At 36.1% G+C, this 27281-nt stretch overlaps 1 protein-coding gene across 2 annotated transcripts in view; it reads right to left on the bottom strand.

Annotated features, from left to right (window-relative positions):
- cntnap2a (contactin associated protein 2a) overlaps positions 1-27281 on the bottom strand; it is a 352125-nt gene that overhangs the window by 54961 nt on the left and 269883 nt on the right. For both annotated transcript variants that reach the window (XM_042752140.1, XM_042752141.1), the window contains exons 15-16: positions 24478-24605; positions 3219-3389 (exon numbers count right to left, since the gene is read on the bottom strand). In XM_042752140.1, the coding sequence (XP_042608074.1) occupies positions 3219-3389; positions 24478-24605 (299 nt within the window). The remainder of the gene's footprint in view (positions 1-3218; positions 3390-24477; positions 24606-27281) is intronic.

Consider the following 27281-nt stretch of genomic DNA (forward strand, 5'->3'; position numbering starts at 1 on the left):
CTTATTTTGTAATTTTTCTTTCCTACACACCAGCCTTCACTAATACGCAGAGTCTCTAGCTGAGTAAAGCTCCTGATTGAGAGCTGAATATGGAAAGGCAGCACATCTGTCATGTGGAGACCCTCAGTGATCTCTGATGCCAATAACCTTCTGCTCTCTGGAGGGCCGTGGCACTGCTGGGGTAACACAAGCAGCAATAAACGCTAATGCCTTCCTGTTTCCTCCATATTCTGATCACGCCACTTTGTATCCATCCGTGCCCTGCTAGCAGCACAAACACTCAGTGCCGTCTTCTCCACGGACAGGCCTACAGACTTTTACATGTGCTGTATGCATAATGCCCATAATGCCCAGCTGGCCGTCTCTCTCCCTGCACTCCTTCATCAAGTGATTGATGTTTTGCTGTCAGCAGCCTCTGAGAAAGCACTAAGCGAGTCGCTGTTCTCTCTGCTCGGTCTCACCTGAAGCTTTTTTTTCTGTTTTTATTTAAGAATGGAGGGAACAGAACAAGATTTGCTTCTCCCAGTCCAAAGGAAGGGTAAAGCAGTAGGGTGTAAATATAATGGTTATGTATGGATTCAGGAATGTGTGTAAATGAGAGAGTAGGAAATGTGACATCCTCTGCCTCACCGTAACCCTCGCGTTCCCTCATGCCCCTGAGATGAGGACAGGGAGACTGGGGGATGTGTGATTTTGACAAATGGAGCCACTAAGCAGCTTTCCTTCCCTCCGTGTGCGTCTTCAGAGCCCTTGAGAGATACACCAGTGCCTGGGGAGCAACTGGAGAACACACTCCTGGCTCAGGGTTGTGTGTGTGTGTGTGTGTGTGAGGGTGTAAAAACTGAAGGAATGATTTCCCTGCTACCAGAGAAAAGTATTCATAAACACTCATCACATAAAGACATTTTTAATATAACCTTTAATCAGAGACCCACATAGAACACAGCTATCAAGCAACCAATAACCTATTATAATTTTTTTTAATGTTTATATTTATTTGCTATTTGTGAATACCACAGTATTTCAAAATTTCAAGTTTAAATAATATAATATAATATGATAAATATATAAATTAATTATTAAATTAACACAAGTATAAAGTATCCAGCTATGTATATAATAATAGTTTAAATAACCTTATATAATCTAATAATATATATTTAAAAAATAAATCTGACCACACAAGACAAAACAGAAACAAAAATATAAGTAAATACCAGAATATTTCACAGTTTAAATAATCTACATTAGAATGTTTTTATTTGTCAGTAAACGTTGCTTTTGCTATTTCTTTAATAGTTACTAAATTTGTGCTCACAGAATGTATTGCATTTGATTTGCATGAGATCAAAAGTGGCGACTTATATATTTTGTAATCAGTTCATTCATTCAGGCCTATTTGCAGACCGGCTGTGAACATAATAAATGTGTATTATGACACTGACAGAGCAATCAGCCAATCAGAGACATTATTGCTGTGATTATTTTTTATCTGATGAACACCTCCGAGAGGATATATGAAAAAACCCATTAAGGTGAAAAAGGAATTATTAGACTTTTTATCATTTAGGTCCGAAAATAAATAACAAATTTACTGTATGTTTGTGTTTGCATAAAACCCATTGGCTATTGACTATGTAAAAGCTGAATCTGTTCTTTTCACCTCTGGCTTTCAGTCTAGGTAAGACTGGAACAATCGAATGATGTAGAAATGAGAGACAAAACACATAACAACAGCATTTAAAGATTTACACAGACATTTGAGTAATACATTACAGAGCGAAAAATCGTTTTGCAGCAATGAGCCACTTCAGGAAACATGAAACACCACATGCAACACAAGATTTATCTGCAATGGTGTATTTTTGCGCTCTGTATTGCCTATTGTGCAGTAAACAGTGTGAAGGAGCAGCCAGCTCGGCTTATGGGGTGAAAATTCAATCTGCAAGAAAGAGATTCGCCTCTTTTGCTTCCTTTTTCACACAGCGAACAATTCAAATCCTCAGTTATGCTGCTTCATGTATAATCTAGGCATTTTTTGCAGAAAAAGGCTGTAAACTGTCAGTAAATAGACATCTATGAGCAATTACGCAAAGCGTTTTAATTTGGCAGTGTTTTCTTTTTCTTAAGCTTCCATTTGTATTCTTTAGAGAACAATCAGCCAAACATATGTGGCGAATGTATTGTAATCAGTGCTGCAAATGGACTTTTCTTTGTCATTTCATAATTTCTTGCATTCTGGACACCTGGCAGTTTAAAGTTAAAGGGTTAGTTCACCCAAAAATTAAAATTAGCCTTTTATTTACTCACCCTCAAGCTATCCTAGGTGTATATGACTTTCTTCTTTCAGACGAATCCAATCGGACTTATATTAAAATGGTCCTGGCTCTTCTAAGCTCTGTCATTGTAGTGGGTGGGTGTTTCTGTTCAACAGTCTAAAACACATTTATGTTCATGAATTAGAAGCACAAGGATTTGCAAAGAAAATGTCGGAGGATTTCGATATACACAAAGAGGAGATTGGTTTTCCTTTGCTAAAGTAAGGAAACTTTGCTTCCTTTGCTCCTGCATTTCTCAAGGTGTGTGCACGACGCATATGTCCTACATCATCTGCCGGAACACTTCCACATACGACAGTCAGCAGAAGTGATAGAAAAGTGTTTATTACATCTGAAATATGGATATTTTTTCTTACAAAAACGCATGGATTCGCTACAGGAGGCCTTTATTCATGCCCTGGAGCCATGGGAAGCACGTTTTATTATGGATGTGTGCGCTTTATTTAACACCTTTTGGATTGTTAAAGAGAAAACACCCACCCACTGCAATAATAACGCTTGGAATAGCCAAGACAATTTTTTATATAAATCTGATTGGATTCTTACAAATTTGATTTGTTTCTTACAAACGCACAGCTTTTCAGTTCCCAAGATATTCAATGATGGACACGAGTTGTGTGGATTACTTGTAGATTATTGTAATGTTTTTATCAGCTGTTTGGACTCTGACGGCACCCATTCACTGCAGAGGATCCACTGGTGAGCAAATGATTCAAGGCAAAACTTCTAAAGTTCCTGCTCAGCACTTTCTCTTTTAAAATATTACACTTCACAGCAGTAAGTGCACAACCAAGGGATTCAGCGAACAGCAAGACAGACATAGAAAAATGGGATAAAAAAACCAGGAAGAAACAAAGATAACATGAGCCAGGCTCTTACATTTCAACTCCAGACGGATGAAATCCGTGTTTCCAAGGTTTTCCAGGAACACGCCATAGGGAGCAGAGGTCTTGAAGTAAAATGAGATATCAGCACTCGTTTCTCCTTGGAAAGTAGAGAAGTGCAGGTACGAGGACGGCGTGTTGAATGACGCTGCGTTCCAGTAGCTTCCTGTAAAACAGACCAGAGAACAGGCCGAATGTAAGTTTCAACAGATCTGCTTCTGAAGTCTGCAGTCAAGGTCCTTTTTATCCAATATCTGAACCTCAACCGCATTAAACCACCATGAAATTCACAAAAGCAAAGCTTTAGCTGACACAAAATGACTTATAGCATTGCCTGATTCTGTATTCTGGACTGTGTCCAGTCTTCAGAGGTCTCATGTACTCAAAGAAACATTTGAGAAGTGACCTGTATCATCAAAAAACACTTAGGAGGAAACCACCAAACATGAGGAAAACAACAATTCAATCATACAAGTCAACTCTTGTCACAAATCTGAGTGGAAGTGTACCGTCTGTAGGGGAATGGAGAGTGTGTGGTGCCTAAGAGTTATTTCAAAGCCAGCTTGCCAACATCTTCCCTTTCCGAAGCTCCCATTGTGTAATACAGCCACTTATCTGAGTGGAAGAGACAAAAATAAAGTGTCATTTCTCTCTAAGATGACGAGTAGTGCGTTTTTAGGTAAAGGGGGATATTTTGGGTGATAGCTGAGCTGAGGGATAAAGTGAGAGATCACTCAAAATCAAGTCCAAGTTTGAGGCAAGCTTATGTTTAGCTCGAATATCTCCAGAGCTTTGCAGTGGACAGTTATTAGACATACCAGCTCCCGTTCGTCATTCTGGTGAAATATCTCCTTGTACAATTAAAAACAAACATTTGTTACACCGCACACTGGTGAATAATTCCTGTTGACAAGTATGCTGTGTTTTGGCTGTTGGCTTTTGCTGGATTTTGCATAAGAACATACATTCACCTGCTTCTTTAGAGAAAAAACTCCATAAATTCATGATTAGGGTTAAAGACCTTCCATAAAGAAAAATTAACTAACTAAAAACCCTGAAAATGCGCTTTTTGTGCGGGTTAAGATATCACAATGCTTGATGCTAATTCAAAAAAACTAATTCCAAAAAATACCCAAATAAAATAAAGTAAAAATTTAACTGCAAAAAAATAAAAAATAAATAATATTCAGTCATATTTATAATGCATTTAGGTTCAAAAGGTTTTTTTTTCTCTCAGCAAGACTGCATTAAATTGATCAAATGTGACATTCAAGACATCTATATTGTTACAAAAATTGTTACAAACTGCTGTTCTTTTAAGCTTTCTTTTCATCAGAATCCTTAAAAAATTTATTATGCTTTCCACAAAAATTTTAAGCAGCAAAACTGTTTTCAACACACATAATAGCAGGGATTGTTTATAGGCTCCTTCTTCCCATATTCAACAATGTCGTAATAAATAAATGGCAGAATGTCTGACTGAAATATTTTTGTGCTCAGCTACTGGCTAAATGCTAAACCACAAACACAGAGTGACAGACACAAACACATTGTCATTAATAATGACTGAGATCAGATTTATCCCTAGACATTTACTGTGACTCGTGCTTTAAATCAGAAAGCTAAATAACGTCAGCGCTCTCTGCTCTAATGTCGTGCATTAAATACAACTGTATTGAAAGGAGGAGAGCAGAAGACAGAGAATAAAAGATCTAAGGAGGGAAAAAAATATGTGATGGAGAGGAACGCTGCGACAACGGACCAGAGAGATATTAGAGGATGATGTCACCTCAAGACAGATGGAAACAAAAAAAGATACTACACTATAATTTTTTTTTTTTGAAGTTGAAATGCTATTTAATGCTTTACTTTTAATTCAAGGTATTGCTTGCCATTTTAATGGGTCGACGTTTAGCTGGTTAGCATCAGCAGGAACTATGGCAGTTTCTCAATTCCAAGAATGCAAAGAACGGACTTGCGTTCTTGTGGAGACCGGTCTTGCCAAGCTTCCTTGGAAGAATGAACTCAGAAGGACGTGAGGACACAGAACGCACCCTTATGAGAATTGAGATGTGCTGCGTTCTTGCTTAACTGACCGCATAGTCACAGCATAAGCATCGGCCAATGAACCATAAATATAACACAACAAATATTTTCATATAATTGTATATCGTTTTATTTTATAGCGTTATAATGTTTAACTATGACAAATGTTAAGATTCATTTTAATATGCCAATAAAAATACTGCAGACTTTCTCTGGGTCTTATAACTTTTTATTAAAATTAAGCAAAACAACACAATAAATGTTTACTTTCAAGAGCCATAAAGTATTTACGAGAGCGAGTTTAAAGCTTGCAGGCTTCCATACACCGCCTACCCGCAGCGTCTTCTGGGATTTCGAACAGCTTGATTCTCTCAAGTCTGCACTCGATGCATCCTCGATATCAAGAACACATCCGTGAACTTTCATGCATCTTCTGTACTTGCATTCTTGTGAATTGGAATTGAACATCGACGGTTAATGATGACACAGAACAAGAACACAAGGACGCAAGATCATTGAAGAAAGCACATTGAGAAATGGCCTATAACATTCTGCATGCAAAAAAGCATATTTCTCGATGGATAGCCATGCAAAAGTAACCATGCATTTATATAAATCAAATTTTTTAACTATATTACTGTATATATGCTTAAATAAATTTATATTTAATCATTTACCAGATGGTTTTATCCAAAGCAACTTACAAATGAGGGTAACAGAAGCAATAAAAAAAAAAAAACTAAATAGTAACAATATCTGTGACGTGACAAGTCCCGGTTAGTCTGAAGAGAAGAAATTGTTGAATAAAGTCGTTATTTTTGTTTTCTCTGAGCACAAAAAACTGATGTCACATGGACTATTTTAAAGATGTCCTTACTTCCTTTCTGGGCCTTGAATGTGGTAGTTCTTTTGATGTCTATGTAGGGACAGAAAACTCTCAGATTTCATCAAAAATATCTTAACTGAATGCCAGGGAAGTCAAGGTACTGTTCCTTTTCTTTCTCATAGCCACCTAGATCCCATAATTCTCTTTCTATACAAACAAAAAAACTTACTAAACTTTACCCAATGCTTATTTGTCCCTCTACTCACTTGTTCTGCGAATAATTCACCAATGTGTTTCTGTGGCGACTGGAGTAGGAAGAGAAGAGGAGACATTCACGCAGCCATAAGGGAGGTCTGGGCTTATCACAGCAGCACAGGAACAGCTCTTTTATTCAAGCTTGCTGAATGCAAGGCAAGACTCGGTCTGTCCTTAAAGCTCTGTCCATTAACACACAATGTTCCAGCGCATACTCATTTAATTATTCGCCGATTTGCAGAATTTTCAATGGGAGCTGGTGTTTTTGGGAACGATGTGGGGCGTATTTAAATCAGGCTAATAAGACGGTAGATGTGGCTGATTAAATATTGCTCCTGCCAGGCAGCAAAATGCAGTGAAACAGTCACAGTTCACCCTGTAGATGAGCCTCGCTGTCCTTCCTCAGTGATGGAAAAATGGAATGTTACACAGATTGTTTCAAAGCATCTCAATTTCACGCATGTCACTTCTGGTTAGGATTGTTTTGTTTTTTTCGGTTAGGAGTTTTGAGTGATGTCCAGATGTGATTTTTTTTTTTTAACCGATTCAACAAGATTTGGATTGTTCTTGAGCTGTGAAAAAAGTGAATGAATGTTTGGACGTTCTTTGAGCATTTCGCTTTAACAGAGTCAAGGACTATGACAGTAGAGGTGTTCGGCTGTGAAGCACTTCAAAGAGATTTACACTGATGCATAATGTTGAATAAATGAGCACTGGATTCAAAGGAAGCTTAGTCTCTTCACTTTGCTTTAGATTCTACTACTTTCAACAACAGCCACTGGTAAGGGATAGTGTAGACATGCAAAGTATATTTCAGATGACAAATGCATGCTGATTATTAATTTGCTGACTGAGCATTACTAAACTGAGCCAATGTTTCATTCAGCTACGCTAGCATGTTCCCTACGCCAAAGAGCGAAACTTGTAAAGTTGGACGTAACAGCAGTTCTTTTGGACAGCACAGAGGAAAACTGTTCCTTTGAGGAATCAACATGAGTCATCGCTTTAGAGCAGATTTGCCTTTAAATGGGGATGTAATAGCAGATGTGGATATAAAACTAGAGGCAATTCCAAGGCCAGAGCCAAATCCACAGATGTTGCTGGTACTGTAGGTTTCTTACATGTACAGTAAATAGTTTTAACATTCATAGAAAAAAGCCTAATAAACTAAAACAAATAAAAATAACAAACAAACTGGCTTTGAGTGAATAAAACTGCAGTTGGCCGTTGACTTTATTACAAGGTCTCAACAGTAGATCTTTTAACCAATGAATTTCCTTATTTTTTTTTTCAGAACTTTTCAGTCATATGTTTATTGATACTTGACATGTATATCGATATAAGAATTATTACAAATTATTTTATTGACAAAGCAAAGAGCAAAAAGCAATGTTTAACTAAATAAATATTTTATTTAAAAAGATGATCTATTTATATAGCAATATGTCTATGATATGATATCTAATAAATGTAGCTGGGTGAGCATAAGATACTTCTTTCAAAAACATCTTACTGACCCCAAACTTTTGAACGGTAGTGTATAATTTTGTGAAACATGCAAAAAATAGCAGATTTCTAGAGGATTTCACAGCTTGGAAGTGTTTTGAAGCAAACTATCTGCTACAACTGGACAGATGCAACAACTTTAAAATAAAAAAAATGAGAGAATAAAATCACTTCAATAGCTTCAAGTGGTGGTGTATAGGGCAGCATTATCAGGCCTCCTACAAACAGACTGATAGCAATTCTGAAGCAGCTGCATCCTTTATAGTAAAGCACAGGTCTTTGTGTAAGCAAGATCACAACTGTGTTGAGTATTATTTACCACATAGATTGTTATGTATGCTGTGCTGAAGTACTATAAAATTCTACAACTGGAGTGTTTTGCAAAAGCGTACATCAGGCGAAGTCCCAAAATATCTTACACTCCAAAAAGCAGTATTTTTACAGTGAAGCGTAGTGATAACCGCATCTTGTTTTTCTCTTCAGCAGGAACAGGGAGTGTTTGTCAGGACTGAGGGGAAAGATGGATGATACAACATACAGTAAACAACCTGCAGCCTTCAGCCAGGAAGGTGGAAGTTGCAAAATTGTTCACCCTGCAACATGACCGTGACCCATGAACAGCAGAAGGACTGCAGGAGGGTGAATGGCTGTGACAGTGCTAGAAATAAAGTTTCCACCACTTTGATTCAAGTTTTACTATTCTTCATTTAGTTGACAATTCATAAAGCACCTTTATGGTTATGGGGCTTATAAATAGCAAGAAAATACCATGCCAGTCTTTTTATTTTAAACTTTCACATTGAATTCAATGTGTAATTTGCCAGAGGTTCAGCAGTTTGCATCTCAGCTTTAGCACCTTTAGCTTATATGAATAGTTCATCCAAAAATTAAATTAGCTGAAAAATTGCTCGCCCTCAGGCCACCCAAGATGTAGACGAGTCGATCTGTTGGGAAATTTATCATTTTTGTTGTCCTCTCACATCAAAATCCACTATCATATTTGTTTAGATCTGTTTTCACTTGTATTTGTGCATATTTCTTTTCTGATGCAAAATTTTTCACTAGAGAAAGCAATGTTATGGGTAGAGGAAACAATGGTTTGAAGTTAAAAACATATTAAGAATTAATGTTTATTACAAACATACTGCTTTTCGATTCACAAGACATTCAATGATGGATTATTGTGGTGTTTTTATCAGGTGTTCGGGTTCTGACACACTCATTCACTGCAGAGGATCCACTGGTGAGCAAGTGATGTAATGCTTTAAGGTGCTGTATGTAGGATTGACACCGAGTGGTTGAACTAGGTATTGCAGTACAAATTCAAAATATCGGAGAGGGTTTTTTTCACCCGGCCCCACCTCCTCAGACTTGATGCACATGCAGGTTGTCAGATTGACGACACAAACAGGAACGAGCGCACTTGACGATGAATGAATGAACTGGCAACCTGGGGTGCCGAAATACAGTTGGGTAAACTGGCAGTAGGCGGGTTTCATAACCAAAACAGAGAACGGCATTCTGGCTTGGAACGCACATTTTCAAAGGAGAATTACTGACTGTAGCATTGTCTTTCAGATAAACAAGTATGTTAACTTAGCATGTTTCTTAAATATCTGCAAACATATTATGGTATTTTTATGCTTTAGCAAAGTCAAAAACTTACATACAGTACCTTTAATTTCTCCAAACCTGTTTTGATGAACTCAACAAACTCATCTGCTTCTTGGATTGTTTGAGGGTGAGCAAATTTTCGTTTTGGGTGAGCTATTCTTTTAAGCATCTTACTGGTTGAAAGGGAAAAAAAATATTAGGAAGTGTATCACCCACTTTAAGTACTTGTTTGTTTTCCAAAGGGTTTTCAGGATTCTTCTGGGTTTTCACTCTAAGAGACGATGGTATGAAGCAAGTGGTCTCTGAAGACCTCAGTGCTGTTCAATTGGGGTGTTAAAAGGAAACATGTGACAGACAGCTCATTTATCAGCAGCACAGATGCTGTTTACCTTATATAGACCCCAGGAGTGTGACGGCTCTGAAATGTGTTAACAGCCGCCAAATGAGGAAAATAAGGGGGTCCAAATATGTACAGCTAAACTAAAGTCACAGGAAAGTCAAAAAGGGATCAGAAAAATCAGCGATAACCAAACAATAGATTTTTATATTTTCATTTGACCTGCAACACATTTTTGAGTTGTCGGAAGTGCTGTTTAATGTAGCATGATTTTCTTGATATTGTGTGACTTTTCTCATTTAGGGTCATGAGCATGCCTGAAAAGTTTCAGCACTTTGAGGTGTTGTGGAATGTATGAAGTTTCTATATAAAAACAAAAATGTATTTAAAATACTGTTTATAATATTCATATTTTGTGAAAAACAAATATTTAAAAAATAGTATTTAAATAGTGTTTATAATCATAAGTTCTCATATTTTTGTTTTTTTGTATTTTTGTAATGTATGAGAAGTAATAATGTTAAAGTTTGACTGTTTTTACCAGATTTTTTAAAAAGTGTGTTTCACATTTACAATTTTTTTGGAATGTTGAAAAGCATCATTGATAAAGTCTTACTGTTTTTACAATATATATGTGTATGTATATGTGTATGTATATGTGTGTGTATATGTGTGTGTATGTGTGTGTATGTGTGTGTATGTGTGTATGTGTATGTGTATGTGTGTGTGTGTATGTGTATGTGTGTATGTGTATGTGTATGTGTGTATGTGTATGTGTGTATGTGTATGTGTATGTGTGTATGTGTGTATGTGTATGTGTGTATGTGTATGTGTGTATGTGTATGTGTGTATGTGTATGTGTGTATGTGTATGTGTGTATGTGTATGTGTGTGTGTGTGTGTGTGTATGTGTGTGTGTGTGTATGTGTGTATGTGTGTATGTGTGTATGTGTGTATGTGTGTATGTGTGTATGTGTGTATGTGTGTATGTGTGTATGTGTGTATGTGTGTATGTGTGTATGTGTGTATGTGTATGTATTTTAAAAAGTGTGATTTCATAATTACTTTTTTTGTATTTTGAAAAGCATTAATGCTAAAGGTTGACTGTTATAAGTTTCTTTTAATAGTGTGATTTTTGGTGAATTGTACTGAATCCAATAACAATCATATCCAGATTTTTAAATAATCTGCATGAATCTATTTCTTATGTGGAACATAAAAGAACATATTTCGATTTTATTTATTTTTTATTTAAATTTTTATATTAATTAATTCATTAATTAATTCATTTATTTATTTATTCATTTACTTGTCATCAGTACAACACAAGTTAATACACTGGAACACCATTAACTTTCATTGCATGGACATTTATAAAAAAAAATCTTCTTTTGCATTCTGCAGAAGAAAGAAATACTTTTTTTTTTAAAATTAGATTTTTTATCTGATACTTTCAGTGTTGTCTGAAGGTCTGTCTATGTGTTAAGGTTATTGCACCACATCATCATCAGTGGCATTCATGCATCTGCAACACAATTACATTCCATCTTATTGAACAAGACATTTGAACTGCAGCTGTGAAGAGCGTTCGCTTGACTCAGTGTTTCCATTTTCGCTTCTGCATCTGAGCATGAGCACTTGTGACAGTAAAGCCAAACACTCAGCACGGGGTAAATCAAAACACACACCAGTGTTTGATTCAACCCGCTTTCATAATTGCAGCCGTGTTGATGCCACAGTGGTGAGTGGGCGCGCATTAGACCACTCCTGTGCTGGCTGGATGATCACAAGCTCTCTCAGGCCTCTGTTAAACAGTAGGCTCCATTGAGACCAAACACAAAGGCCAGTCTTCATCACACACGTGTTATATCTGACATTTACTGAGCACTTGCTCTTTCTTTAAAGCCAACTTCCTCACTTTCTGTCTGCGTTGGGTCCCGCGATCGTGCAGGTCTTTACTCGGAAGGTGCCTGTTATAATATTATGATTGAGGCTCTGGACTCTGAGCATAACTTGTTTTTCTATAACAAACTATAAAATATTTTCTATGAAAATATGAATTCCCTGGCAGTGGTAAGTAGCTTTTGTTTTATATTTAATTTAATTACATTAATGTTATAAGTTGAAATTTATAAGAAATATTTTAACTGCTATGTAAAAGGAATACTGCTTTAAAAAGCACTTTATTTGTGTAAAGAGTTTGTAAACCGAATGTTATTGCACTTTTGCTCATATAGCAGTACTTTTAAATGAAAAAGTGCACAATATACTACTTTTGAATTCATTATTGAATTCTTTTTTTTTTTTTTTTTTTGATCTGGAAATCACAATTTAAACATTTCTAATATTTTTCCAGATTTTTGAATACAATTTGAACCCTGTTATTAGGAAGTGTTAAATAATACAAAGTTAAATGATACAAATGAATGCCTGATTTGACTGACACGATCAAATCAAACCAAATGAAACCAAATCAAATGAAGCCAAACCAAATTAAAATGAAGCCAAATCAAATCAAATCAAATCAAATCAAATCAAATCAAATCAAATCAAATCAAATCAAATCAAATCTTATACAAAAATTAAAGGTTTACATAAATCTTTTTTTAAAGTTGTTAATACATTAATACATTGATAATAATAAAATAATTTTTTTTTTTTTTTTTTTTACATTATTGTTATTTTTACTGTTTGGGAATTTCTATAGTTAGATTAAATTTAATTGAACAATTATTACTATTATTGTATTTGCAATATATGCATTGTATTTGCATATATTGTATAAACAGAATTTTGTTTTTAAATCACATTTGAGATATATTTAAGAAATGTGAGTATTGGTATTTTCTTCAGAAAATAAAATTTCACTCTACTGTACAATATTTCACTGTGTTTATATATGGTCAATTTAGTTAGTTTATTAAATTGCATTAAATTACCATTGATTACATTCTTCTTCTTCTTTTTTAATAATAAATAATACATGTAATTATATATATATATATATATATATATATATATATATATATATATATATATATATATATATATATATATATATATATTTTAAATAATCTAATAAAAATGTATTTAGTGGATCAGCAGAAGCTCATGCAAATCAACAAAATTGTGACCCAACTTTCATTTCTTTAAACTGCTAATCGCTCCAGTTTAAACCAAAGAAACCAAACCAAGCAAGTTCCACCACTGACTTGGGAGACGACCAATCACAGTTTATGGTTTTTGGAGTTTTAGACACGTCCCTGTAGCAGAGGAAGAAAAAGTCAATATATCAACTCAAGAAGATATCAACTCACCTGTGCTGAACTCCACACCTGAAGCCATCAACACAACACTGCATTTACAGGAACTGAACATTATACTCAGGAAGGGACAAGCATTGGATTTCCATGTAGTATAAATGCTCAGACCTTACAAATGTTCCAGTCTCAGGTCATATCCTGGCGGTCAGGAGGCATCAGAATCAGTTGTACTGAATTACATGGTGCTGGTGCTCTGACTTTTGACTGACAGATCAGTAAGCAGGCCTGTTATTGACTCTGGGTGCTGTCAGTCTCTGTGATATTCCTGTGTTGAGTTCACAATATCAAATGCCTTTAACTCAAAAAGAGACTAAATCTAAGCTTCTGATTGTGGCCTGCATTGGCATCAACATTATGCGAACAGATTTCACACCAACAACATCTTAAGATACACACACTTCCAGGGTGCAAAATTAACACTTACAGTACAATATAGCACCAAGTACTAAATATAAGTAAAACTGGCTTTGGTGAGTCAATAAAACCACAACTGACCCTGAATTTGTTACAAGTTCCCTATAGTAGATCTTTTGACCAATGACTTCTTCAGTCATGTGTTTATTGATATTTGACATGAATATTGATATTATTAATACAATATTTATTAATAAACATTTTTGTCTTGACTCACAAAGAGCAATTTCTTCCCAATTAAATATTTTATTCAACTATAATTTATCTATTTATGTATGTATATAATATAATATTAAGCAGCACAACTGTTTTCAACGTTGATAATAATAAAAATGTTTCTTGAGCAGCAAATCAGCATATTAGAATTATTTCTGAAGGATCATGGGACACTAAAGACTTGTGCAATGATGCTGAAAAATCAGCTTTGCTTCACTTTTTAAAAATATTCAAATACAACACAGAAATTCGAATAATATTTGATATTTTACTTTGCTATATTACTTTTGCAATTTGAATAAAAAAAATGCAGCTTTAGTAAGCATAAAAGACTTCAAAAACATCACACACACACACACACACACACACACACACACACACACACACACACACACACACACACACACACACACACACACACACACACACAGAAATAATATTTTGGCCAGAAAGAAATATTTATGACAGGTAAAAATGATATGGCTAAAAGTTTATTTTGGACTCTGCAAACTACTATGTCTCCTCATTATAATTTAGCAACCAGGGGAAGAGGGGAAAGAAAAGATGTACCATCTTTAACAGCTATCAAAAAATGGTAAAACATCCGGAGGCTATATAGTGTCTGGTGTATAATGCCACCAACAACACAGGCAGTGGCACAAGGCTCTGGTCTGTCAGCTGGTACTGCTGCACTGTAAATGCAGCAAAATCTGAAGTCTTTCCCATCAAAGCAAGCTCTCCACGGTGAGCCCAAATCACAGCTTCACCCTGAGGACTGACCCAGCAGTGAAGTGAGCGAAGGGAAGAATGTGTTTTGCAGGTGTGAATGGTGCCATGTGTTTCTGTGAAGAGGTTTTCAACAGCATCCAATGATGCCCTTTTGACAGGACCCTGGGAAGTGTGAGGTCATTTTGGTCTAGAAAAATTCCACTCTTTCCTTTATTTCCAGCCCAGCTGGTGAGGTGCTAGAGAAAGTTCTCACACAGACAGAAAGTTAGAATGTGAAGATTTGTGCAAGCTAAAACATGCCCATTCCTGATATTTTTGATTTGTTCTTACACACTAAATTCACCTAAAACTGACCACAGAACATAGCTGGACAAGAGAGTTTGTGAAATCATAAATGTCATATTTTGATTATAAATTAATCATGTCTGACTGAGCTGCATGAAAATCTAGATTTGAAATACTTTAAAGCCTTTATAAGACTCAGCGAGGCATAATCTCAGAAGCAGAATGTACAACTTTCAAATCCAGCTAAACCCCAGAATTCATTTTGCTGCTCATCTATTATTTGACAAGATATGTGGTGCTGCCAGTCCACCAGATGGCACCTTTACAATAGACGGCTGGATCAGAGGTCATTAAAAAGTGTTTACTCATGGCATGTGATGAATTGAGCAGAACAGTGTCAGATTTTTCCACTCGTCTCATTAACTATGATAGTTAACCTTTGTCTGGGTCTAAGGCAGGCGGACAGCAACCAGTTGTAATCTAAATTACCCCGTGAGCTCATTAATGTGAATAAAAATTGTTTGCACACAACCGAGTAAAAAAAAAAAAAAAAAAAAAACTTTGCGGTTTGATTGGCAAACTTTGGCAGTGCTAGAGAAACAAGCCCAAAGAACAGAAGTATTTTCTTTTATTTTCTATTTTCTAAAGAGATTGATGATTACACCTTATGAATGAGATCAACTATTTTTTTTATCATAAATTGCGAAGCTGTCATATGTCAGGTGTACTTCTGAGTTGTTAGCAAACACCTACTGAAACTTTTCAGTGTCAACAGCTCTGAAGAGATGCTTTAAAATTGTATGGCACAGATGAGTTCTTTTCATCTAGCAGAGAACATTCACAGTGCACAAACCAGGCCTATAATGGAAATCATTTGTCATTCTAAATGCAAAATAAATAGGAAGATTGAAAAAAAAATGGAAGGATTTAAATATCACATTAATTTAAAAAGCAGGGCTGCTGATCTGAGTCATAATTAGTCTAATGGTAACAAAATAAATAGAGGAGATGGGACCGGTTGTCAGAAGCAATGCATCTCAGTAATTTATTATTTTATAGATATATATCATGTAGGTTCTGAAGGAGAGACAGTACTTCTTAAGGTCTGGGTCACTTTTTTATTTTAGTTTGTCTTTCATATATAGTACAGTTTATTAATGGAATTACAGTTGGCCAGAAAATAGTCAGATATTTTTACATCATACTAATTACAACACTTTAAATTTGGTTGAAAAGCCTAGAAAATTACAATATATATATATATATATATTAAAAGAAATACATTAAAAAATATAAATTACATATAAATTTTTTTGAAAAGCATTATTGTCAGTTTCAAGGCTGTATTCTTTTGGTCAAAAATTTAGATTTCCATCACAGGAATAACATTTTAAAATATATTAAAATAGAAAACTGTTATTTTAAATTGTATTAATATTTCACAATAATATTTTTTTTAGGAAACCATTAAACATTCTGGATTATTTGATGAATAGAAAGTCCAAACGAGCAGCATTTATTTGAAATAATAGCAATGTAAAAATCTTTACTGTCACTTTTAATCAATTTAATGCATCTTTGGTGAAAAGTATTATTTCTTAAAATAAAATAAAATAAAATAAAATAAAATAAAATAAAATGTATTTTTTTTCTTCTGGACATTAGTGGTGGAAATATGAAAGAGAACCTAAAACAGAACCTGCCTTTTGAAAATAAACATATCTGAGAAATTTTCCCTGCAGTAAAATGTGACAACTAACCACTGTTTCTCTTGCCTACTGTACAAAACCTGCAAACAACAGTCTTCATTGTGATATTAAGAAAAGGTAATTCAGGCTGATGCACAATAAAGGCATGCTCACCTGCTACGTGCAGATTTCATTTGCGCATACTTCCTGATAATGACACAAACAGCAGGTTTCTTTTCAGCTGGAGACAAAAGGACCTTTTATTATACATGTAATTCACATCCAGTGTCTAATGGACCTGAGGCTCAGGATGATATTAATAGATTTCATAAACATTGTAAAAGTGACATCACCTCAAAAGACTGAAAGCAGAGGTGAAATGCTACTTCCTGACTTCAATTGATCTAATGCAATCAGTTGAGGATACTCTCAGGCAATTTGGGCATATGACACACGTCACATTCAGGACTAGTCCTTCATTAGTCTCCAGGTGCAAACCAATCACGAACGCATGAGAAATGGCACAGAGAGCTTCACCATGGCCCAGTGATTCAGTAACTAAGCAACAATGGACATCCTCATCGCTGATGATAATTTACCGGTCGATCTAGTTGGAATCAATGCTATTTTTGATTAATTGTATACCTGCAGCTCTCCTGTTTGCATCATCTCTGGTTAAATACCAAGCTAGCAATGTGAGAGTTTGTGACTCCAGCTGATTTCATGGTATTCTGAGCTCAGGGAGCTGGGAATTGAGGGGACATAACAGTTCAAAAGATTTTTTTTCCCCAGTTAACTATTTCTATCCCATAATTAAGCCATTTTCTATAACTACAACCAGACCATATTTTGAAAAATGTCAAGGATCTTAACTGTTCGCTTGCAGGATATTACATGACATTTTGGAAAGATAAACTCAAGTTATTCAGAGCATCATTTCTTAATTTTGATCATTTTTAAATTGAATGACTTAATCATTAAAACCACTCATAGTCTACAGCCCCAGTTGCACGGTGTTAAACTCTAATTTTAAACTGTGACCATGCAAATATCATCCAATTTGGCCAGAGTTGGAGCGTGACCAAAGTATAGGACTCCAGTCTGACCCCAAATTTAGGTTTTAACTGCAGCTAATACAATATTTTTGTAATGAAGATGGAACTTCCTATCAGCGATGTCACTCACTTAGCCATGAAATCTCTTGTAGTTATTCATGAGTCGCATAATTCTATTCTGAACATAAGTCTTATCAATCAGACAGGAAAACTACTCAGATGTAATGAGACGTATGCAATATTTTTCCCATATCACGGAATTGCCGTCACATTGCACGTGGCACACCAATTTATAATTTCTAGAAACTGCTTCGTTAGGCGGGGGTATCATATTCCTTTATTACTGACAGGTTATCTATCTCAATTAATTTGCAAAGCAGCCAGTGGTCTGAAGTCACAGCACATCATAGCCAGGCAAGATGCATCATTAAATCATCATTTTGTTTGTTATCTTTATTCCTTCTCTCGGGTATTAATGAGTATTAATTATGCAACCTGCCTGAAGATGATGGAGTATGTCCTACGCTGTGGCACAGCAACGGAGATTAATTGATTTGAGTAAATGAGAAACCTATCTTCCTTTTTTTTTGAAGTTTTGAGGGCACAAACTAAACTACTCACTGAATCCAAGGCTTGTCTTGAGAAAACAGCATCTAAGCAAGTACAAAAAAACAAAAACAAAAAACGACTGAACACATTTCTAATCAGAGCAGAACCCTTTAATTAATCTTGATTGGATTATTTATAAATGAAAAAAAATATGATTTCTTCTTCAAAACAACATTTTCCAAACTAACATTATATTTTTATGTGAACAGTCCAATATGACAATTTCCAGCTTAGTTCAATGGCATCAGTTTGTGGCCAATTCTGTTTGTTGTCACTGGTTGTGCAGAAATTTAACACTTTGCCATTAAATGGCAGCTGCTTCTACTGAAGTGCATCTGTCTGCGAGAATACAAATTACTCCCACTACAAATTAACCAACTATGCCAATAACAACTACAAAGAAAGCATAATATGATATTGTGACGAGTGGGGTGGGGCCGAGAGCCGTGGGAACGGGGCGAGGCTGGTGGAGTAATTGAAAATGAGCGACACCTGCACCACTCACCGGTCTCTAGTCCCATAAGGAGTTTCGGAAGGATAAGTGGAGGAGTAACGACAATGAAGGACGAGAGAGGACCAGGCCTGGGTTTTATTTTGTGTTTTGTTTCTGTTTGTGCACGACAGTCGTCCGCGAGGGGCTGTCGCGCTACTTTGTGTTTATTTCATTATTAAAGTTTTTGTTTGAATGTTCGCCGGTTCCTGCCTCCTTCTTCCTGAACTACGAACTTTGTTATATTGGTGCCGAAACCCGGGAGGAAGGAGGGACATGCTGCCGAAGATCCCTCACCACTGTGGTGAATCCAAAGTGCCATCTAGCATGGCGGAGCAGTCTGCCGCCATGGACGCTCGAGGCGGTGAGCTGGAGTGAGTTGCCGGGGGGACAAACGAACTCGCTGCCGGCCGCCTGGGATGTGGAGAGATGGCCGGCCTCCATGAGGGAGCGGAGGAGTCGCCGCCGTTCGCCTGAAGCTGGAGCCTGCTGCCATTCGCCATGATGGGGAGGAGCAGGGAACGGGGGACTCCTGCCGGCTGCCCATATCCTGAGGAGCTGTCACCATCCACCGGGCGGCAGAGGAGTGTCGTGCCGTCCACCGAAGGCTATCCAGTACCACCGCCAGGCATCATGGAAGAGTTTACCCAGCTGGTGGAGGGCCAAGCGGCGGTGTGTCTGGGAACCGGAACAAGATTTTTTTTTCTCTCCTCTCTCCCCTCTCTCGTCTCTGTCTCTCCTCATCTTTCCATCTCCTTTTCTCTCACCTCGTCTGTCTGTCCATACCCCCAGGTACCCGCGGCCGCCATATTGGCCGTGATAAGCACCTACTGTGTATACATTTTCTTCTTCTTCCACTCTGGAAGTCTACAGCAGCCCATAGAGCCGCTTGCGGGAGACAGACAGAAGACAGTCTCAATATTAACCATAGCAAATTTGGAGTCGTTAACTCTCTAGTGCCACCAAGAGGCAGTTATCAAGAGATTTCCGATAGACCAAACTGTTCTCATGAAGTGTGTTAAAGAATTTGACAAAATTCACACAAAAATAGACTATTTTTCGCAACCCTCTAGTGGATTCTGACCAAACTTGGAGCGTGTTTTACCAAGCTTGACCTGAGGGCACATGAGTAGTTTAGGCACAGTGCCACCTAGTCAAAGGATATTAAAAAAATTAAATTTTTGTATATAATTTCTGATCTTTTTAGATTCGGATGTGCCATACCGAATCAAACAATGCCTAGTTTTCCTATGTCAGCCATTATGAGCATGCACCATTTTGAATTTTCTAGTAAAATTCTGCATATTACAAACATCAAGTGTAGCCAAGCTCACATCAGCTGACTCTCAGCTGATCCCCACGACACCTATCTAAGCATTCATATATAAGGACCCTCAATATTATCAGCAGTTTTCGCATTGCTCAATAGCTAATTACTCTCCTCCATCCCCAGCTCCTCCTCTGTCAGTCAGGATTCAGCCTTCTGATTCTCCTTTGAATCAGACTAATTCTAAAATGTGTACATAAAATCACTGAACTTTAACGATATCTGCAATACATTTATGTTGGTTTTGTTCTGTTAACCCTGCCCTTCCATCGCTAAACAAAATGCTCCCCACAATACCAAGATGCGTGCACAGGGCCGCATTAAGACTATAAGGGGCCCCTGGGCTTTACCTCTTGAGGGGCCCTTCCAGGGCTAGACAATAAGGACTGCCCGATTGCCCGAGGCTAGTGTGAATGACGCTCGGGACAGTAGACGGAACGGGGGCTGTAGGGTGTGCGTTATATGTAGTCTATGATATCGTAATTGTTGATTTAACAATCTGATATTATCGAGTATGCATCTCACTTTACAAAAAACAAACAAAAAAACACCCGTTCTGTGCACGCATGCACTACGTGACGTAGTCTAGTAGGTTAGACTTGTTCACGTGATTTAGTCTTAATGCCTCAGAATTCAAATATGCCCCTGTATATATTTCATATAATTAATAATTTAATATCTATGTTAACCAATATTACACAAAGAGTGCCGTTTTTCTCCAAATATCGGCATGATTACAAATGTGATGATTTTATTCAGCGTACAGTTTAATAAACAAGAACTTAATATGAAGAGACTTACATTTTAGACACCAAATCATCTGTTTCGCTGTATTTTGCCAACGAAAATGGTTCCAAAGTCCACAGAATTGTTTTGCGTCTCTGAGCAACACTTCCTGAGTGAATCAGCTGCTTGAATGAATCGGTTGAATCTCAATGATTTGCTCATTAACAGTGATTCGCTGCCACCTACTGGCGGGTTTAATTTCAGGTTTAAAGTGTCTTCATTTTTTGAATAATTCCACAGTATTTAACGTTTTATATTTTCAACATTAAAAACATTTTTATGCATCTGTAACTGCTCTTGGCTGATAAATTTTTAATAAAGTTTAATCTATTCTATAGTTATACATTAGATTACAATGTCTGTACCTCAAAATCTCCTGTTTAAACCTACATGAAAAACTTGAAAAGCACCATTTATTTAATTTATATGTTTGTTCTGTTGTATTTATTTATGCTATTACTCGTAATTTGATTATTTTTAACTATTTTATTACTTACTGTTTATTTGTCTAACAATATTTAAAATATAAGTTAATCTAGTAGCTTGCTGTCATTAACCTATTATTAAGGTTAAATGTAACAAAGACAATGAAAACAATATCTATGCTTATGTTATAGGGCCATTTTCTTGTCTTTTACTTTTATTAATTTTTTGTTGTGGGGCCAGTGAAAATTTTGGTGGGGCAAGTAAAAATTTGAATCATTGGCCCGACCGGGGAGCCCTGCCTTCATCCATTGGAACTGCATAATTAATCGTTAAAAGTTATGGTTCCACCCCTTTTACTGTTAGGCCGTTGGAATCTATTACACGTTACCCCACCAGGTGGCAACAAGTGACTGTTAAAAATGCATTTGTCATGGAATCATTCTCAATTTAATTCAGTATTGCATGATGTCTGTTTTTCTGCACACGCGCTTTAGGGTGTCAGTCAACACGAGTACAGAGATCTTTTTTCATGACTTATTATTGCGATTAAAAAGTAGTTTTAACATCAAGCGCGTCCTACACGATTTTCTCATTCATGCATTTTTTTTTTTTTTTTTTTTGTAAAAAACGAAATGTGCCCAAATATCTTGCTTTAAAGAAGTCATACGAACATCAAGCGCAATTAAGTGTTTGCTTCTGAAGGCATACGCAACTTTAATAGTAACAAGAGTGCTTTATTTAAATCATTATGTTAGTATGATAAGGCCTATTTAATTACATGTATGCAGAATCTTAATTTTTCCTTGGGCCTGCGTTAGGCCTGCGTTAAAATATGATGCTAGTTTCGGAATTTTTTTTAACAAACTGTTCTGACGTTCTACTTTATCTTGTGCTGTTTTTCTTTTTTGCGAACCACTTTCGTATTTACGAGACATTGCTGTCACATTAGATTAGCTATTAGGTTATTGTCATCATTAGAATACGCGGCAATTATCTTATAAAGAATTCAACGTAAGTATGTCACGTGAGTTCGATACAGGCCAATAACTGAATGCTTTCAGACAATGATGAATTTTATTGGATTTCAGACAATTAAATAATGCCCACTGTGACTGAAGATTGCAGGGTTCACTGAGTGAGAGGGTTTGACTGACACTTCTCGAGCAGGACTTGCAACGCCCGCACGTACATTCAAAGCAAAGCGATAAAGCGTAATTTTAAAGGGACAGCCAACGAATTATAAAAATCCGATTACAATATTTTCCGGCATCATTGGGGCCCTCCCCCAGCCCGGGGCCCAATTCTCAATCACATTTAACCACATTCATCAATACAGAAAAATGCATGGATGTACAGGGAGTTCATGCCTAGAACAGAAACATACCGCCAATCCAAACTGTATGCTAATTGTCAATCATCTTTGACGATAGTGGTCCTGACAGAAATAGAATAATGTCATTAAATCTTATGAATCTTACAGACCTGCTTGCGGGAAATGTGGATGTAGTTTGTGTTCTTACAGGACATATACAGGAGTCCATTAGGAGCAAGCAAAGATTTTTAGTGGAAGAGTATCTGAAATTATCTCAAGTTGGATTTCTGAACCTAATAGAACTGGACTGCTATAAAGCAGCAGTGGTTTCTCATATTATTTTCACATTAAGGCTAGTAACCACATTGGCATTCAGTCTGTGCATCCAATTACCTAATTTTGAGACTTCGCAGTAAATAAATAATGAGTGCAAAAATAAACAAGTCTTGTTTAGCAGAAACCCAACAGCGGTGAGACAACCATTACGCTGTGCAGCATAAACACAAGCCCAGAGGGGCCTCATGGGTGAGGAACAGACTGTCCAGAGGCCTATAACTTTCTTCTTGTGCACATTCAGGTGGCTAAGAGCAACATTTATATGCAGCATTACTATAGTGAGGCTGGCTTTCTGCATTAATGCACTACCGCTCTGCTCCCTTCCTACTAAAGCCCTGAATATATGAAGAAATGAATAAATAATAGCAGACTCAGCCCTGATTCGTGGGACCCCCTGACGAGCAATGATTATGTTTCCAGACCAGGAGGTGCAGTACTTTCTAAGTGGCTCCATGCAGTTTGCGGCTGCTGATTGGCACAGATAACTGTGCAATTGAAATAAAAGACATTGGAAAATTGTTATTTAGCAGAGAATTTCATATGATTATTATTACCTGCACTGCTCTCCTGATGTCATTTGGGCATGAATGCCTTGATCAAGGGCACAAAAGTGATCTCAATAATTCCAGTTTGCTCATGCTAAGCAGACAAATTTCAGATGTACTGGCAATCTCTGATCATGTACTTTACTGACTTATATATCCAACTATGTCTATATGTCCGGTAGTTGAAAGAACCTGATGAAAACATAGTATTACATGCCCTAAATTGCAAGAAATTGGAATAATATGACAAATAGCTTCCAGTCACAGGTGTGTGAACAATAGGAAAAAAAGGAAGAGGAACAAAAACCAGCAGTTGACGTTCTTGTCTTACAGGTGAATGTAATAGAATGCACCTGATCTAAGTGATAAGCCAGATGCAATTAACAGGAATAATGAGGCATAAAAATGCATCATTTCACATGGTGGTGATGGTGGGGGATGGCTCTGTATTTTACCCTTGGGTTCTCTGTTTCGCTCTGGTGAAACTTGGGCATTTATAATTGCATCTGATTCGCAAAAAAAAAAAAAAAAAAAAAAAAAAAAATCTCATTCGCCTACCTCACAGTTGCTCAGAGAGAAAAAAAGGATTTTTATGAAGATATGGCAAGCTGGCTGTTGACACCAATTTTTAAAAATGAGTGGCAGGGGGCCTCTATGGGATGTTATGATGATTGAAAAGCTTTTATTGGCGATCACAGATTCTGGACGGTTACGTCCTATGTCCTCTTTCAGAGTGCTGCAGACAATGGGCTGACCTTGAAAACTGCTAAATGTCTATTTAAAGAAGATACCATTAAAACAAATCCTTTGGCAATACAGATTATAAGAATATATTTCAAGAGTGGAGGATTTTTAATTGCAATGCTACCATGTGAAGACATCAAAGTTTCATAGTCTTGTACACAGCACCTTCCAAAGAAAATTGCTTTCACATATCGTAAAGGACAAAAAACAACAACAGTGTTCGCTCAGAATAATATGCAAACAACATTTAACTGTTTACATAATTTAATAAAGCATTAAAACCACATAATTAGTAGTCTATGTGCAGTTATTAATTTATTAATCCAAAAGCTGTATTTTTGTGGGCCAAAGCGAGATATTAATTAAGGAGAAAGAAATAGACTCACGGTCTCCATAGCAACGGAAAGGTCCCACGGTCAGCTTGGCCTCCGAGCCGGGTCGATTTGTGTCCCCGACAGCCACTTGGCTGACCGGTAAGTGGTCTTTATAAACCAGAAGCCCAGAATCGTCCCTCCTAACAAACAATATAATTAAGAATACATTGTGAGGAAAAAAATTTTTTTTCTGTATCAGTACAAAACTCAAGAAACTTTACTCTCCTTGTTGATAAGATCTAATGAAGTTATCAAAGCTTTAATATGCAAAATGTTTTTTTTTCTTTCTCAAAAGCAGCCCTTTGACACTGATGACTAACTGTTTAATTACAGCAATACAATTTGCTTAACCAGTGGAAACACTCACTCCATGTATTTTGCGAAATTAATAAGCATTAGTGAATGTACACATACATAAACCTCAAAGGTGCATGCACTATGTGCGCGTTGCCATCATCTATCACGGTGCCAATGCAATGGCAAAAACAATTATGTATCTCAAACCTGTAGAGGAAAAAAAAAACACCATCAACAATGTGGTTGGGACTGAAACGTGCTGCTTTGAAATCCAATGTCCTAATTTGTATCCATTATGCATGGTGGTTCAGTTTGCTTGGGGTTTATGACAAGTGGCGAGTGCATCGCAATAACCCGCTGTCCATCTGTGCATGGGCCATTAACACATATTACTGTGTGTTCAGCTAAACCAGCAACAGAAGCAGCAAAATTCTCTCGTTCCAACAGTAGCTGTATAAAAAAATCACAAAATGTATCCAAAACAAGATGATGATGAGGAAATCCATCAGGAAAATACAAATGCTAATATGCTAATAAGATACAACTCACTGACTGAGGCTATGTTTACCTTAAGAACATAGTATTAAAAGATAATTTCAAAGATCTTAGCATAATGAAACTTGTGCAAACAAACACAATGTACATTATACAAACACAAACACAGAGTTACCCAGGGGCACATAAAGTCTGTTTGGTTATTACTTTCCACCAATCCATCCAATACACTTCCTGTGGAGCGCCAATGCTTGCAAATATCTAATATTCTATAGCTGTCCCAAAACCAAGTGAGCTGCCTTCTAAGGGGCCATTCACACAGAATGCTTTTTTGCAGGGCTGTCGAAACACTGTGTCATATTAGAGATGCTGCAATCAAAAGCGCATTGGTCAAACACATTTGTCTAGCGCATGTTTACAAAGAAAAACAAAGGAAACACAGTGAAATACAAAATAAGGCTGCAATCGAACTCTCACAGACCCTTTTAAGTGATCAATTTGACAATGCTTTACATCAAGACCGTAACCATGTCTTAAACATGGGAAACAAAGCATAATTTTCAGCATTATTACTCTAATTTTGTGAAATATTATTGCAATTTAAAATAACAGTTTTATTTTAATATACTTTAAAATATAATTTATTCCTGTGAAACAAAGCCGAATTTTCAGCATTATTACTCCAGTCTTCCTTAATTATTCAATTTAATATGCTGATTTATAATTAATGTTGGAAACATTTTTGCTGCTGCATATTGTTTGGGACCTGTGATACTTTTTTTCAGGATTCATTGGTAAATAAAAATGTAAATTTTCAGCATTATTACGCCAGTCTTCCTTAATTATTCAATTTAATATGCTGATTTATAATTAATGTTGGAAACATTTTTGCTGCTGCATATTGTTTGGGACCTGTGATACTTTTTTTCAGGATTCATTGGTAAATAAAAATTTAAAAGGAACAGTGTTTATTCAAAATAGAAATTTTGTGTTACAATATACACTGCTATTCAAAAGTTTGGGGTAAGTAAATTGTTTCTTTCTTCTTCTTCTTCTTCTTTTTTTTTTAAAGAAATTAATACTTTTATCAAGCAAGGATGTGTTAAATGGATAAAAAGTGATAGTAAAGACATATGGGATATTTTTTTTTTTTTTGCACAGTTTAGATATTTTCATTAGGCATATATTCAATTTGCACAATTAGAAATGTTAATGGAAATTCAGCTAATGTTTCTTATTAATATTATTTATTTATTGTATTTTTATTGTCATCGTTGATACTGTGCAGTAAAAATGATTCTTATTCTGATTCAGATTAGACACACAGTGGGCAAAAACGTGTATTCTGTTTATTTTATTTTACACATTGCTAATGTTTCATTATAGTATAGTAGATGTTTCACTGTAGATGTTTTAGTTTTGTATGGCTCATAGAAACATGAAATAGACTATCTCCCTTTACTACTTTATTTACATTACAACAATGCTATTTTAGAATAATTTATGTACTACTATAGCATTTATTAATATGCTGAATTAGCTTTTATTTTTATAGTTAAAGATTTCATTTAAAAGTTTTATGAATTTTATGTGAATATGACAATATATGGTTTATCTGAGTTTGTCTTATAATTTTTATTATAATAAAGTATATAATAATGCAATGCTAATCAACATAGCCTTTATCACTGCTTAGAATACTATGAAATATGTTGCGTGCCTTATTCTGTGTAAGATGCCACATCATATCACAGAAGGACTTATTTATTTCAAAAAGTGAATTTGGAGCAAAACATGTTATTAAATGTGGTATTTTCACATGCTTTTAGATGGAGCAGCATTTACTACACAGAGCTGTAGTTCACTGACAAGCTACGCAAACACCTTTCATAATTGCAGAACAATTTCTTCGATTTTTGTGCAGCCCTATTTACTTGCACCTGATATTGTACTGCTCAGCTGATTGGTTCAAAAAACAACTGTGCCCAGGTGAAAATGCTGTGATAATGGTAATACTAGCAGAC

Source organism: Cyprinus carpio, chromosome B24 (assembly GCF_018340385.1).
Source record: "Cyprinus carpio isolate SPL01 chromosome B24, ASM1834038v1, whole genome shotgun sequence".
Lineage (NCBI taxonomy): Eukaryota > Metazoa > Chordata > Actinopteri > Cypriniformes > Cyprinidae > Cyprinus > Cyprinus carpio.